The sequence below is a fragment of the Cetorhinus maximus genome, chromosome 11, assembly GCF_964194155.1.
Source record: "Cetorhinus maximus chromosome 11, sCetMax3.hap1.1, whole genome shotgun sequence".
Taxonomy (NCBI): Eukaryota; Metazoa; Chordata; class Chondrichthyes; order Lamniformes; family Cetorhinidae; genus Cetorhinus; species Cetorhinus maximus.
This window is the reverse complement of record NC_135889.1, coordinates 52,227,146-52,239,818: the sequence shown is the minus strand read 5'-3', so window position 1 is coordinate 52,239,818 and position 12,673 is coordinate 52,227,146. Positions and strand designations below refer to the sequence as shown.

Here is a 12,673-nt window from a genome sequence, read left to right as displayed (position 1 = left end):
AATTTAAGAAATAAAATCCTCTTTTTAAAGTTGGGGCCGCCAAGCCTTTGGTGAGGATCATCCAGTGTATCAGTTTCACATGCAAAAATTGGATATTTTAGAAACTTGTCTGCAGCAGGATTCTAAAAGGCAGAAAATAAGTTTAGAATTCGTTTTGGCTTTTTTGTATTCTTCTTACTCTTTTGCTGCATTTTGCTCATTACTTTAGTTGCATTTATTTTTTGTCTCACCAAAACTTTTCTTCCTTGGTTCAGATTTTGTGGCAGTAATGATAGGGGAACTGGAAGCATTCACAGTTATTACTCCTCTGAAACTGATAGCAGGTCCTGGAGTCAGCACTTGAGCGGTTAAATGCAGAAACCGAGAAGTTCCTCTCAGTGGTTCTATGCTTCCCCATAGGGTGAGTTATTATTGTAGCCCAAGTCTGCAATCAATTGGAAATCATTAAACTAACAAGAACATCCAGTCTTAGTCTCACTGTAGTAGAAATTCTCAGATAATTATACCTTGTTGAATGAAGTGTAGCTTGATTTTTAATGGCTTACTAAATTCATTACCACTGTTAAACAGCCTCACTAATCCTGAAAGAGTAATTTTCATATTTCTTGAATATCACATTTCTCCATTTTAATTTTTTAATTTTTGATTTCATTTTCATTTTTGATTTTTTAAAGGTTTCTGATATTTTAGCTTCTTTCCTAATCCCACTGCATGTTCCAATCATTTATTTTCTTAACTGTAAAATTTAAAAATTATCAGTGAAATAATTCAGTGCTTTGAATTTCCTGCTTTTCTGCCTGTGAGAATACTTCAATGCGATTGGCTGCTTATCCTGCTTGATGACATCACTGTTGCTGGCTGCATGGAGATCCCCTTGACTGGGCACCAGATTCAAACTGATGTTGGCAAGGGGAAAGCTGCACACAGAGTTTGCTATATCTTTATGGGGAGTTTTCTTCAAGGTTAGTGGTGAGCACTGTTGCTTCTCCACTGACTGCAAGATCCAGCCCATTGTTTCTGGTTGATGTTGGCTTTGAGGTGACAACCTAAAGGGCTAAAGGCTGGTGTTATTTTTCTGGATTTCAAATGTGCTTGGTAACTGAGAACAGGAAGTGTTATTTGTGGCAGTGGAGGAAGGGGAGGCAACAAATACAATGGACTGTATTTCACAGTGGTGGGCCGCATGTTGCTCACCCTCCCCTGTTGCAAGAGTTGGACTGCAGTCGAGAGTCCTAAAAAAAGCCCGCCCCTGCAGTGACAGCGCATTGCTGGAGGGTGAAACAGGCTGAGAATGGGCCAATCGAATTGGCTGGCAGCTCTAGCAGCCCCAGCAGTGCAAGGAGCGAGTAGTGGGCACTGCTGGGACTGCAAGCAGACCCACAAAGAAGTGTCATGGACACCGGAGAGACGTAAGTTGGGCCTTTTTGGGTGGGGAGGGATTTGGCAGCTTAGTAGGCGGGGGGTAGCAAGTGGGGGATGGCCGATTTTGGAGACCAGGTGGGGAGGAACAAAAGGGGTGTAACATCTTGGAGGGGTGCACAACACGCCACCCCCCCATGAAAGCTGTGCCCCACTTCCTTCCTGCCTTTCTCAAGTTTTATTTCAAATGCAGGCTCCCCACTCCTGCCTACTGGCCCATTTTATGGCATGGACAGTGTGAAATATGGATCAATTGGCTTGTTAACAGGTTCAATTTCTCGTTAATTAATTTTTTTAAATAGTGGGTGGGCGGCCGATTTCAGTGTATTATGGGGACCATGTTGGGGATGGGTATGAACACAGTGGGCCTGCCATTCCTTGTATGCCAAAAATACGCCTGGTCGAGGGCCTTAACATCCAGCCCAAAGACAGTAATTTTAGCCACATCTGTAAAAAAAACTGGGACCTACACCTGGTTACAGGAGAGGAGTCATGACTTTGTCGCATGAGCTTTACAAGGCAGGCTGGCACAATGGTCTCTTAACCTCCTGCAAAATCACAAACAGCAAAGGAGCTTCCAAATCAGCATTAACCTTTCTATAGCACTGTGTATACATTTAGAATGAGCGTATTGAGTATAATCTCCTTGGGTTTATCCCCATTCATTTGCCTAATGGGACTTCCCCAGTAATCCTCTAAGGAAGATAAGAACATAAGAAACAGCAGACCCAGCGGGTCATAGGGCCCCTTGAGCCTGCTCTGCCATTAAAAATGATCATCCCTGATCCTCAACCATGACTTCACTTTCCTGCCTGATCCCCATATTTATTCCCTGACTCTCTTATGGCAGAAATTTCCCATGCGACCCGCTGCTGGTTTTGCGGCGGGCGGGAGCGGAGAATCCAGCGGCAGGCAAAAAGCCAGAAATCTGCCGGTGTAAAAAGTGCTTGCAATTCTCTCAACAGTGGCTTTATGGTGTGTCCGTTATCCCGCCGACTCGTGGCGTGAACACCATTTGCATTCATTAACATCTCGTGAATGCTCATTAAAACAGCTTCATCTTGTCATGCCTTCCAATCTTGCAGGAAATCAGGTCGGCCTCAAACCTGTTTGAAAATGGATGGCATGCACAAGTCGGGCCTCAGTTCACTGGTAACTTCGAGGTGAGTGCAACATACAGAGCTTACCTGCTTTGGCACTGCGTCGGTCTCGTTCCTCATGCCACACTGCTGGGGCTGCAGGGTTGGTCTACTCCTGCTCTTTACCTACATTGTTCTTCGGAACACCTCTGTGCTGTGGCACTCATGCAAGGCTCCACTTTCAGAAGCTAGCACTTGAACCGGGGGTGGGCTGTGAGGCGAGGGTGGGTTGATGGACGCAGGGGCCAGGAATTTGCCCTCATCAGGCGGGCTTGGCAGAGGTGGGCAGGAGCGATCGGGAAGCCAACCTCTGCCCGCGATCGGGCCGAGACCGCGGTTTCGCGCTGGTGGGCCAATTAAGGCCCGCCCAGTGTGAAAAGCGTGCTTCAGTGCTCAGCGCTGCCTGTCTGAGAGAGGGAGGAGGGTGAGCGGGGAACTTCGCTCATGCTCACAGGAATGCACAGGAAAAGTTTCCTGAGGCACAGAGCTGCCTCAGGGATATGAAGATTTATAAAAATTAAAAATAAAGAATTTTAAAATGTTAAAAAGACATGCCCCTCATGTGACTCTGTCACATGAGCAAGGACATGTTATTGATGAAAAGTTAAAATTTTAATTTTATTTTTAATTGCTGTTGGAAATCTCATCCCACCCTTGAACGCAGTTCCTAAAAAATGCAAAGACCGCTTGGCCTTTTTGCCTGCCCGCCAACTGTATAGTTGGACAGACAATGAAAATTTACATTTAATTGGTACTTTAATGGCCTTAATAGGCCTGTTAATTGTTGGCGGGCGCACTGCCGGCTCCCACACGTGCTCGCCGACCAAAATATCACGCAAATGCGTGATGACATGGGACACTCGCCCGATGTCATCGCGCATCATTTTACGCTCATTCGGGTTGGGCGCACGCCTGCCTGATGAGTGAAAATTTCTGGCCAAGGTGGGTAATGGGGAAGGAGGACTGTGGATTGAGGGGGGAGGGCGAACATGAGGGGACCTTTCTAGGGTCACCCCTAACCTCCTGTTGCTGCAGGTGTGAACAGGAGTCAGCTTAGAAAGAAAGGAGGAAGACCTCCTTGCGATGAAAGCCACTGAAAGCCAATGGCTTCATTAGCACTTTTCAAGGGCTACTCAGAACTCAGTGGCTTCACATCACAGTCACTGCATCTCAAGAGTAAGACACAGGAATGTAGAATTTGGGAATGCAGGCAATAGTGAAGGAGGCACAGCTGTATCATATATGGCATTCCATGAGTGAAGGCCTGTCGTGTGTTCACGACAGGCCTAATGGGTCAAAGGGCATCCACTCTTTGACCATGAGCAACTGATTGGAGCACAGAGCTAGGTTGGGTCACTCATCTCACTGAAACTTTAACATCCCACACAGAGCTCAAGGTGTTACATATCTGCGACGCCATCTTGGTCACCTTGATGTGTGTGCTTGTGTCTCAGGGACAAGGAGACATCAGTCACCATGCAAGTAGGGCAGGAAAAGCTGTGGACTCCTATAGTTTCCACACATTTCATCTTCTGAGCTTCAGTTTCTTATCCCTCGAATCATTAATGTCTTCAATGTTTCCTTTGAGAGGAGAAGGCAAAAGCAGATATGGATCCAGGGCTCAATGCTGCCTTTGTCAGGGTCCTAATGCAATGGAGGAGGCGAAGGAAGGACGGACAGGTTCCAGCAGGAGGGACATGGTCAAGTAGAGTCACAGCATGAACAGGAGGCTCAGGAGAGACCCGGACAATGGGGGCAACTTGCCAGACCCATGGTTTATTGTAGTAGAGTCTTCTATTTACAAATGAATGAGAGGCAATGCCGTGCATGTCTGCGCTTGTCCTGAGCTCTGGTACATCACATATGCCACGTTCTTCATGAAGACCTGATGCCACATGGAGTTGGAGGGTATCCCCTGCCAGTGGCTTTGAAGGTGACCGCAGCACTCAACTTCTTGGCCTCTGGTTCTTTCCAAGGATCAACAGGGCACCTGTGTGGTATCTCTCAGTCTGCAACACATTGATGTATAAAGGGGGTCACAGATGCCCTTTACAGGAAGGCCCATCATTATGTCATTATGCTCTGGATGAAGATAGCCAGGCTGTGAGATTCACCGGCTTCACTGCCATCTCAGGCTTCCCAAAGTGCAGGGTGCAATAGACTGCACCCATGTGGCTATATAGGCTCCATGGCAGCAGGCCCTAATGTTTATAAACCACAAGGGCTATCATTCCATCAATGTACAATTGGTTCGTGATCACCAGAAGCACATACTGAACGTTTGTGCATGGTACCCTGGGAGTTGCAATGACTCCTACATCCTGAGTCACTCCCAGGTGCCTGAGATTTTCGAGGGATGGCTATTGGGGATAAGGGGTACCCACTGAAACGCTGGCTGATGACACTAGTGCGTCGCGCTCATGGTCATTTTGAGGAGAGGTACAACGCTGCTCACAGCTCCACATGCTTCCTTATAGACCAGACCATAGAGCTTCTCAGGATATGTTTCAGATGCATGGACCGCTCAGGTGGCTCACTCCAATACACCCCCGACAGGGTTTCCTGTATCATCACAATGTGTTGTGCCTTTCACAATCTGGCAACGCAAAGACCCCTGCCAGAGAATGAACTGGAGGAGGATGAGAGCTCACCTGAGGATAAAGATCTAGAGGCTCAAGAACCTCAGGAGGCTGCTGAGGGTCAGTATGAGCGCGATCACGCTATGGAGGAAGGAAACATGAGAAATGTGATACATGAACCTTAATCACTGACAGGTTCCAGGAAGAGTAAAGTTAAGTCAGGTCATATGATCACATCTCTCCCAGCCCTCAATGCCATTTACTTTCACCTCAGGGGATGTCCACCCACTTGCAGCGAGAACGAGTCCTGCATTCACACTTACATGTTCTGACCTCATGAATCCCCAGGCCATGATCTTTGCTTTGGTCCATGGGGCCCTGTGAGTGAGCTCACTCTGGGAACTGAGAGTCCACTTAGGAACAAGAGCGATGCGAGAGGAGATTTGAAGCCTTCGCTGCCATCTAATGATGCAAACACTGCTGCGACTGAGATGTGGACATGTCCAGTGATGTCCTCCTCCCGTGCATGTCTTTTCTTCTGCCACTACCACTGAGGAGACACAAATGCTGCTAGAATATCAATGCTGATCAGCTGCCCTCACTCTATGGTGTTCCTTGAGGAAGAAGGGTTAGAAACGCTTACATCACACACTTCCAATAAAGATTTAAACACATCTCCCTGACATCACACAAGAGTGCAGAGACTAGTTCACCCGAGGTTGACATAAGAGAAATGTGAATCACTGAGTGGGAGGATGGCTAAACCTCGAAATATGAGGACTCCAATGTACAAAATCACAATGCCTTCTCTCGCATCGCTCTTGTTCGTAAGTGAACTCTCAGTTCCTAGAGTGAGCTCATTCACAGGGCCCATGGACCAAAGCAAAGATCATGGCCTGGCGATTCATGAGGCCACAACATGTAAGTGTGAATGCAGGACTCAATCTCACTGCAAGTGGGTGGACATCCCCTGAGATGAAAGTAAATGGCATTGAGGGCTGGGAGAGATGTGGTCATATGACCTTACTTAACTTTACTCTTCCTGGAACCTGTCAGTGATTAAGGTTCATTCACATAACCATCAAATATATTTACAAAAATGCAATTTCTTTACATGTATAGCACACCCGTGACCCAAAAGTGACAACAATTTTTCTTAACTTTCCTAACTATGCCTGGGTGCAGCCCCAACATCCACAGCAGGGGTGCAGGCAGCTGCTGACTGCTACATCCTGATGGCTGTGATGACCTTGGCGGACGTCCTCTGGTGGCCCAAGGCCTGGAGGGCCCCGGCCTGATAAGGGTCTCTTGTTCAGGGGCAGAAGCAACCTTGGTGGCCTGAGAAGCTAGAGTGGATGGGGTCACAGGCAGAGGGGGCTGTGAGCAGCTGCACATCCTTGGATGATCCTGGGAGGAGGCCCCTGGGGTGTTTGGCTGATGCATATCCTCCCTGTGGGTGCCTGAGGGCCCTGCCCTGACTCCTGCAGGAGATGGTGCACCTGGAGGGAGGTCAAGGTGCCTCATCCCCACATCGCTTACATCTAGATAGTGCCCAACAGGGTGTGTGGCCATGGAGTGCAGGGCTGAGTGCAAATCTGGCAAGACATGCTGGACCAAGGTCTTCATGGTGGTCGCCAGCCTTTCCCGTGGTGAGCTCGAGGCGCTCGCATGTCGGAGCCACGACATCGGACAGAACAAGGACTGACTCCTCCATCATTCAATCTTGTCTGCTGAATGACGGTCAGATCTCTGCCTGGCATTCTGCCGCCTGTTGCTGCATCTCCAGCATTGAGTTGGCGGCCACTTCCAGAGTCTCATTATCTGACTTGGACTGAGCGGGTGGCTTGTCTCCAGCAGCCCTCCAAGTGCTGGAGACCTGGGTTGTCCCTGCCTCTGACTGCTGCGGGGATGTGTCAGTGAGGTGTTCTCCAGAAAGTGAGGCCGAGCCCAATCTACATCTGTGCCCCACTGACGTGTGTGTCTCTGAGTTGGTGGAAGGTGCGTGTGAGCGCCGTGATGATTCTTCAGGAGTTTTCTCTTCAGACATGGTCTGTGGGCTCGCACTGCTGCTTGACTAGCTTGGGAGTCTTGATCTGCTGATGCCTAGAAAATAGAGTTTCAGCTAATGAGCACGTGACTCACTGTGAATGTCAGGATTTGATGAAGTGATGGAGCTGTGATCCGCACTGGGTTTGTGGGAGAGGCTGATCTCCCCTTTCCCACAGGAGTGATCACTGCCCTCCCCAGCCAGCTCGGCTGCAGCCCCTTCAAACTCAGCGAGGGCGATGATGTTGGCCGTCCCTCCTCCTCTGTGATCTCTCACATCTGTACAAAGAAGAAAGAAAGACATGCGATGAGATGGGGTGGAGCAGAGGTTGGGTGAGATCATGTCCCCTGTGTGTGGTGAGCCCTCCCCAGCAGGGCCAGAGGATGGAGTGTGAGCAACATGATAGATGGGATGGCGGTGATGTGAAACTCTCGGTGAGAGAATGAGTGTTAATATGTGACCCCCACTAATGGTTGCGTGAGATCCCTGAAGAAAGTAGCCATTTGAGTGCACGATGCTGTGATGAGAGTTTGATATTGGAGGGTGTTGAAGGATGACTTACCCTGGTGGAGCGGATGAGATCATTCATCCTCTTCCTGCACTGGATGGCATTTTGGGCACGGTTGTCAGCCGCACTGACCTGCTCTGTGATGGTCTCCCAGGCTGAAAAGCTGAGGCTGCTGCGCTTCCTGCAGCCATCCCTGGGATACAGGACTTGCCTGTGCGCCTGCACCCCTCTGATCAAGGCCTGATGGGTGAAGTGGGAACCTTCTTGAGGCTCTTGACCTTCTTCTTCTGGCTGCAAGACATCTCTGCACATGTCCACAAACCAGGTGGATTGGAGAGAGTGAGATTATGTATTGGACTGGCCTTTAAATATGGTACCTAGACCTTCGACCCCGCCAACAGACGATAGGTGGACGAATCAGCTCCCTGACGCACCAGGTGATTCGGCCCGATACTTGCCTGTGCATAATTAATGACTCTCCAAGCGCGGAATCGGGCATGAGTTCCCACCATTCCGGCCAGGGGATGGGCACCACTCAACATGCCCAACGCCAGCGAGCACGGAAAATCCCAGCCTTAGTCTCATAAATGGAAAATTCCACCCTTCGAGTCCAAAAACATATTGATCTCAGCCTTAAATGTGCTCAATGATTGAACATCCACAGCCCTCTGGGGAACAGAATTCGAAAGAATCACAACCCTCTGAGTTAAGAAATTTCTCCTCATCTCTGTCCAAAATGGCTGCTCCCTACCCTGAGACTATGTCCCCTATTTCTAGGCTCTCCAGCCAGGGAAAACAGATTCTCTCCATCTACTCTATCAGAAGCTGAATTGTTGAAATATGTTTCTCATTCTTCTAAATTCCAGAAAGTACAGGCCCATTCTACTCAATCTCTCTTCTCATCCCAGGAATCAACCTTGTGAACTTGTGTTGCATCCTCTATAGCTTCCCTAGGTACAGAGAGCAAAACTGTACATAGTACTCCAGGTGTGACCTCACTAAAGCCCTATACAATTGCAGCAAGACTTGCTTACTCTGTACTATTGCAATAAAAGTCAATATAACATTTGCCTTACCAATTGCTTGCTGTACCCGCATGTTAACATTCTGTGTGTTTCTTGCACAAGGATATTTGTCATGTGCAAATTGGCATAGCAGCAAGGATGTGGCTAAAGGGCTAGTGTGGGAAAGAGAGGTTCCTTTTCATGGGACACAGTGTGGTGAGGTGGAGCTTGGTGTAGTCAGCATATGTGTGAAAACTGACACTGTGATTTCAGATGATGTCACCCAGGGATAGTGTAGATGAGAAATAGGAAGGGCCAAGGATAGATCCTTGGGGGCACCAGAAGTAACTGTGTAGGAGCAGAAAGATGAGACATTGGAGATAATTCTCTGGCTATTATTAGATAGGTTAGAATGGAACCAGGTGAGAGCTGACCCACTCAGCTGGATGATGGTGGAGAGGCATTGGAGGAGGATTATGTCATTAAAAATGTCAAAGGCTGCAGATAGATCGAGAAATACGAGCGTAGATTTTATCTTCCTCATAATCATAGATCAGAGCTCCAAACTTGCAGCCCAAGTTCTCTGACCTGCACTCTCTGGGATCGTGGAAATAGCCCTTTACAATCCTGCTCATAATGGTCATGTATATACTTGGCTCTAATAATTAAGTTAAGAATAGTTGCAAACTATTGAGCTGCTGATGAAATTATTTGGATAGAAATATGTTTTTTTCCCTATGTCCAAAAAACTGCATGTTTTAACAGTTTGAAAAACACTAAGCATTTCAGAGTAAATCGAAGTTGTTCAACAATATTTTTAAAAACACCAACATTAAATTTTATGAGTAACTTTCAACTTTTGCGAATTATTAGTCTTCCTCAAAACAAATATCACAGCACTGCAGATTCACTTCCATCTACCTCTCGACAAAAATGCCAGCTTGAACAGCATGAACAATGCTCCGAAATCTAGGTTTTTCTGCTGGCCGCCTTCTCATCACCCCCATCTTCCTTGTGAAGGTGGACGCCAGCCAGTCCCTAACCTCCGATGGAACAGAATCTGACTGGATGTCGCTGAGTTCGTCCTCAGTGTCCAAGAGCCGTCTGATGAGAAAACAGAGTATAAAGCTTCAGACCTAAAAGACCGCTTGATTTTAGTTGCCTTCTAAAGAAATATTAATCCAAAGAGGCTGCCCTTAGAGTAATTTTTTAGCTTAACTTACCTTCATCAATACACAAATCAAATGAGTAACTTATCTTATCTATAAGCTATCTTAAAGACAGACTTTAAATAAATACTTGCTTCAGGTTACTTCCAATATGATCAAATTCTTAGAATATTATCCTATCCTAACTCGTGCCTTGACAGTAACATTATTTTTATTAATACTTTATCCCTCTGCTAATGGAGCACAGTAACTTGTTTGCTATTGTTTTTATAAATTGCAGCCATAAGACCATAAGACATAGGAGCAGAAATTGGGCCAATTGGCCCATTGAGTCTGCTCTGCCATTCAATCATGCTCTGAATTGATAATTTTAATGATTTTTCAACAATAAATTCAAATCCATATCCTGTTCAGTATGCTTTCCAACTATTCCATTCAAAACTTTACCATTATTTCAGTGCCTTCATCCCAAATTGGTGATTATATGCTTCACCGTACTCAACTGCATATGCCATCTATTGGTCCAGATATAAAACATTATAACAAGGGACAACTGAAGGAGTCAGCTAACAGCACAGACATCTCTTCTCAAAAGAATATTATGTGGTGACATTTTAATTAAATGCAATATTGAAATAGGTGAGTGCAATGACAATTAGCGATTTAAATGAAGTCATTGCAAATATATATAGATACATCTTTCCAGATCAAGAATGCTCTGCAACCAATTTTCAAGTGAATTGGAGCAGTGGAAAGTAGCTTCATTCCACTTCAACCACAGAAATATCAGAGATAAGGAACTCATTTTGTGGTGAAATGTGGCAAAACAAATGCATGTCTAAGGGTGTAAGCCACAATAGGCTGATTGCAGAAAATGGATGAACTTGGATCCGCTGCTGCCTGTTATAAACCCCTTCCAATTTCCCTTTGCTTTAACTTCAATTGTAAAGAAATGAGTGGGTTGTACAAGTGCCTTTTTTCTGTCAACGGCACACAAATACAAATGGCTTATACAGGTTATAGTTCTCTCTCTCTCTGATATGTGTAGTGCATTATTTAATTTGTTCATCTTAATTTATTTCTTTTGCTATGTTAATACAGCTGTTGACTAATTTAAACAGGTTACCAATTGTATTAAAATAGCACAGACAGGAATTTAATGTAAATATATTAATCAGTGCACTAACAATGATACACAGAAGAATTCAAAAGGGAGACATTCCATTTAACGGAGCACCCGACACAAAGAGCAATGTAAAATTGCAGAATCCACACTTGATTTTCCATTCATTAATTTTATGAGGAAAGAAGTCATGGAATGATGTTGGATAATGTCTTGATATTCAGGCGCACTAAAACAGAAAACCTCCCTTCAAATGAGATGGAAACAAAATGGCAAAAATGTTTTCTTTGAATTGTAAGCATCACATATGTCATTATTAGCAATATGTACACAAATCGTGTTTTGAAGTATGTGCATGAATCACAAGCATGCTGTGTCATAGGGCTTTCCGTTTAAAAGACAATAACTCACCTTGTCTCATCAATGTAAACTGCTTCCAACACAGAGGCTGCATATTCAATATTCTTCTTTAAATCTGTCACGTTAATCTCACCTTTCTCCAGTTGCTTCACGAGACATCTTAATCTGAATTGGAAAGATATTGTGTTACAAACTTTCTAACAATCACATCAGGGTTAAATGTTCCATTTTTAGAATATTTTATTGTAAATGAATGTAAACTGTTGATTCATTTAAAAAATACAAGCTTGGAAAATGAGAACACTTGTCTCAAACAGGTGATCTTCTGACGAAAGTGTTCGGTGATCTGACCCTTAGAAAGATACAATAAAAATGGTTCACTGATTTTTTTAAATAAGGGTCTGTTACATGTGTGTGCCAAGCTTCTCTAATTCAGGTGATAGGTTACACAAAGATAGTTTAAATATTTATTGAAACTGGGAAGGTTGAAATAACACTATTCATCAAATGAGTGGTGACACAATTATTCTTCCTGAAGTGACTTCAGTATCACATGGTTCCACACCTGGGAATGTCACCTTCTCCATATTCCTGTTTATTGCCAGTGAAGTTTTTCTATTTGTTCATGACATGTGGGTATCACTGGCAAGATCAGCATTTATTGCCCATCCCTAATTGCCCTTGAGAAGGTGGTTGTGAGCTGCCTTCCTGCTGTATTCTCTGACATTGGTCCACCTACAGTACTTCCCACAGAATCACAGAATCTTTACAGTGCAGAAGGAGGCCATTTGGCTCATCGACTCTGCACTGGCTCTCTGAAAGGGCATTCTACCTACTACCACTCCCTATCTAAGTTGCTTTGCACATTCTTTCTTTTCAGATAGCAATCAAATTCCCTTTTGAATACAGAAAATGCTGGAAAAAAACAGCAGGTCTGGCAGTATCTGTGGGGAGAGATACAGAGTTAACGTTTCGAATCCGTATGACTCTCCTTCAGAGCTAAAGAGTAGAAATATGATGGATTTTATACTTGGGATCAAACCTGCTGACAAGGGTGGTGCTGTTGTTGTCTGCCGTACAGACCTCTACCTTGCAGAGGCTGAGCGCCAACTCTCAGACACGCCTTCCTACCTCCCCCTGAACCATGACCCCACCACCAAACATCAAGCCATTGTTTCCAGGACTGTCACTGGCCTCATCTCCTCTGGAGATCTTCTCTCCACAGCTTCCAACCACATAGTCTCCCAACCCCACATAGCCTGCTTCTTCCTCCTTCCCAAAATCCACAAACAGGACTGTCCCAGTAGACCCATCGTGTCAGCCTG

General features: G+C 45.6%; 1 protein-coding gene across 5 annotated transcripts in view; it reads right to left on the bottom strand.

The window, feature by feature from the left end:
- pde1a (phosphodiesterase 1A, calmodulin-dependent) overlaps positions 1-12,673 on the bottom strand; it is a 628,668-nt gene that overhangs the window by 104,135 nt on the left and 511,860 nt on the right. For all 5 annotated transcript variants that reach the window (XM_078551925.1, XM_078551927.1, XM_078551926.1 and 2 more), the window contains 2 exons: positions 11,400-11,513; positions 9,618-9,800 (listed from right to left, as the gene is read on the bottom strand). In XM_078551925.1, coding sequence (XP_078408051.1) covers positions 9,618-9,800; positions 11,400-11,513 — 297 coding nt within the window. The remainder of the gene's footprint in view (positions 1-9,617; positions 9,801-11,399; positions 11,514-12,673) is intronic.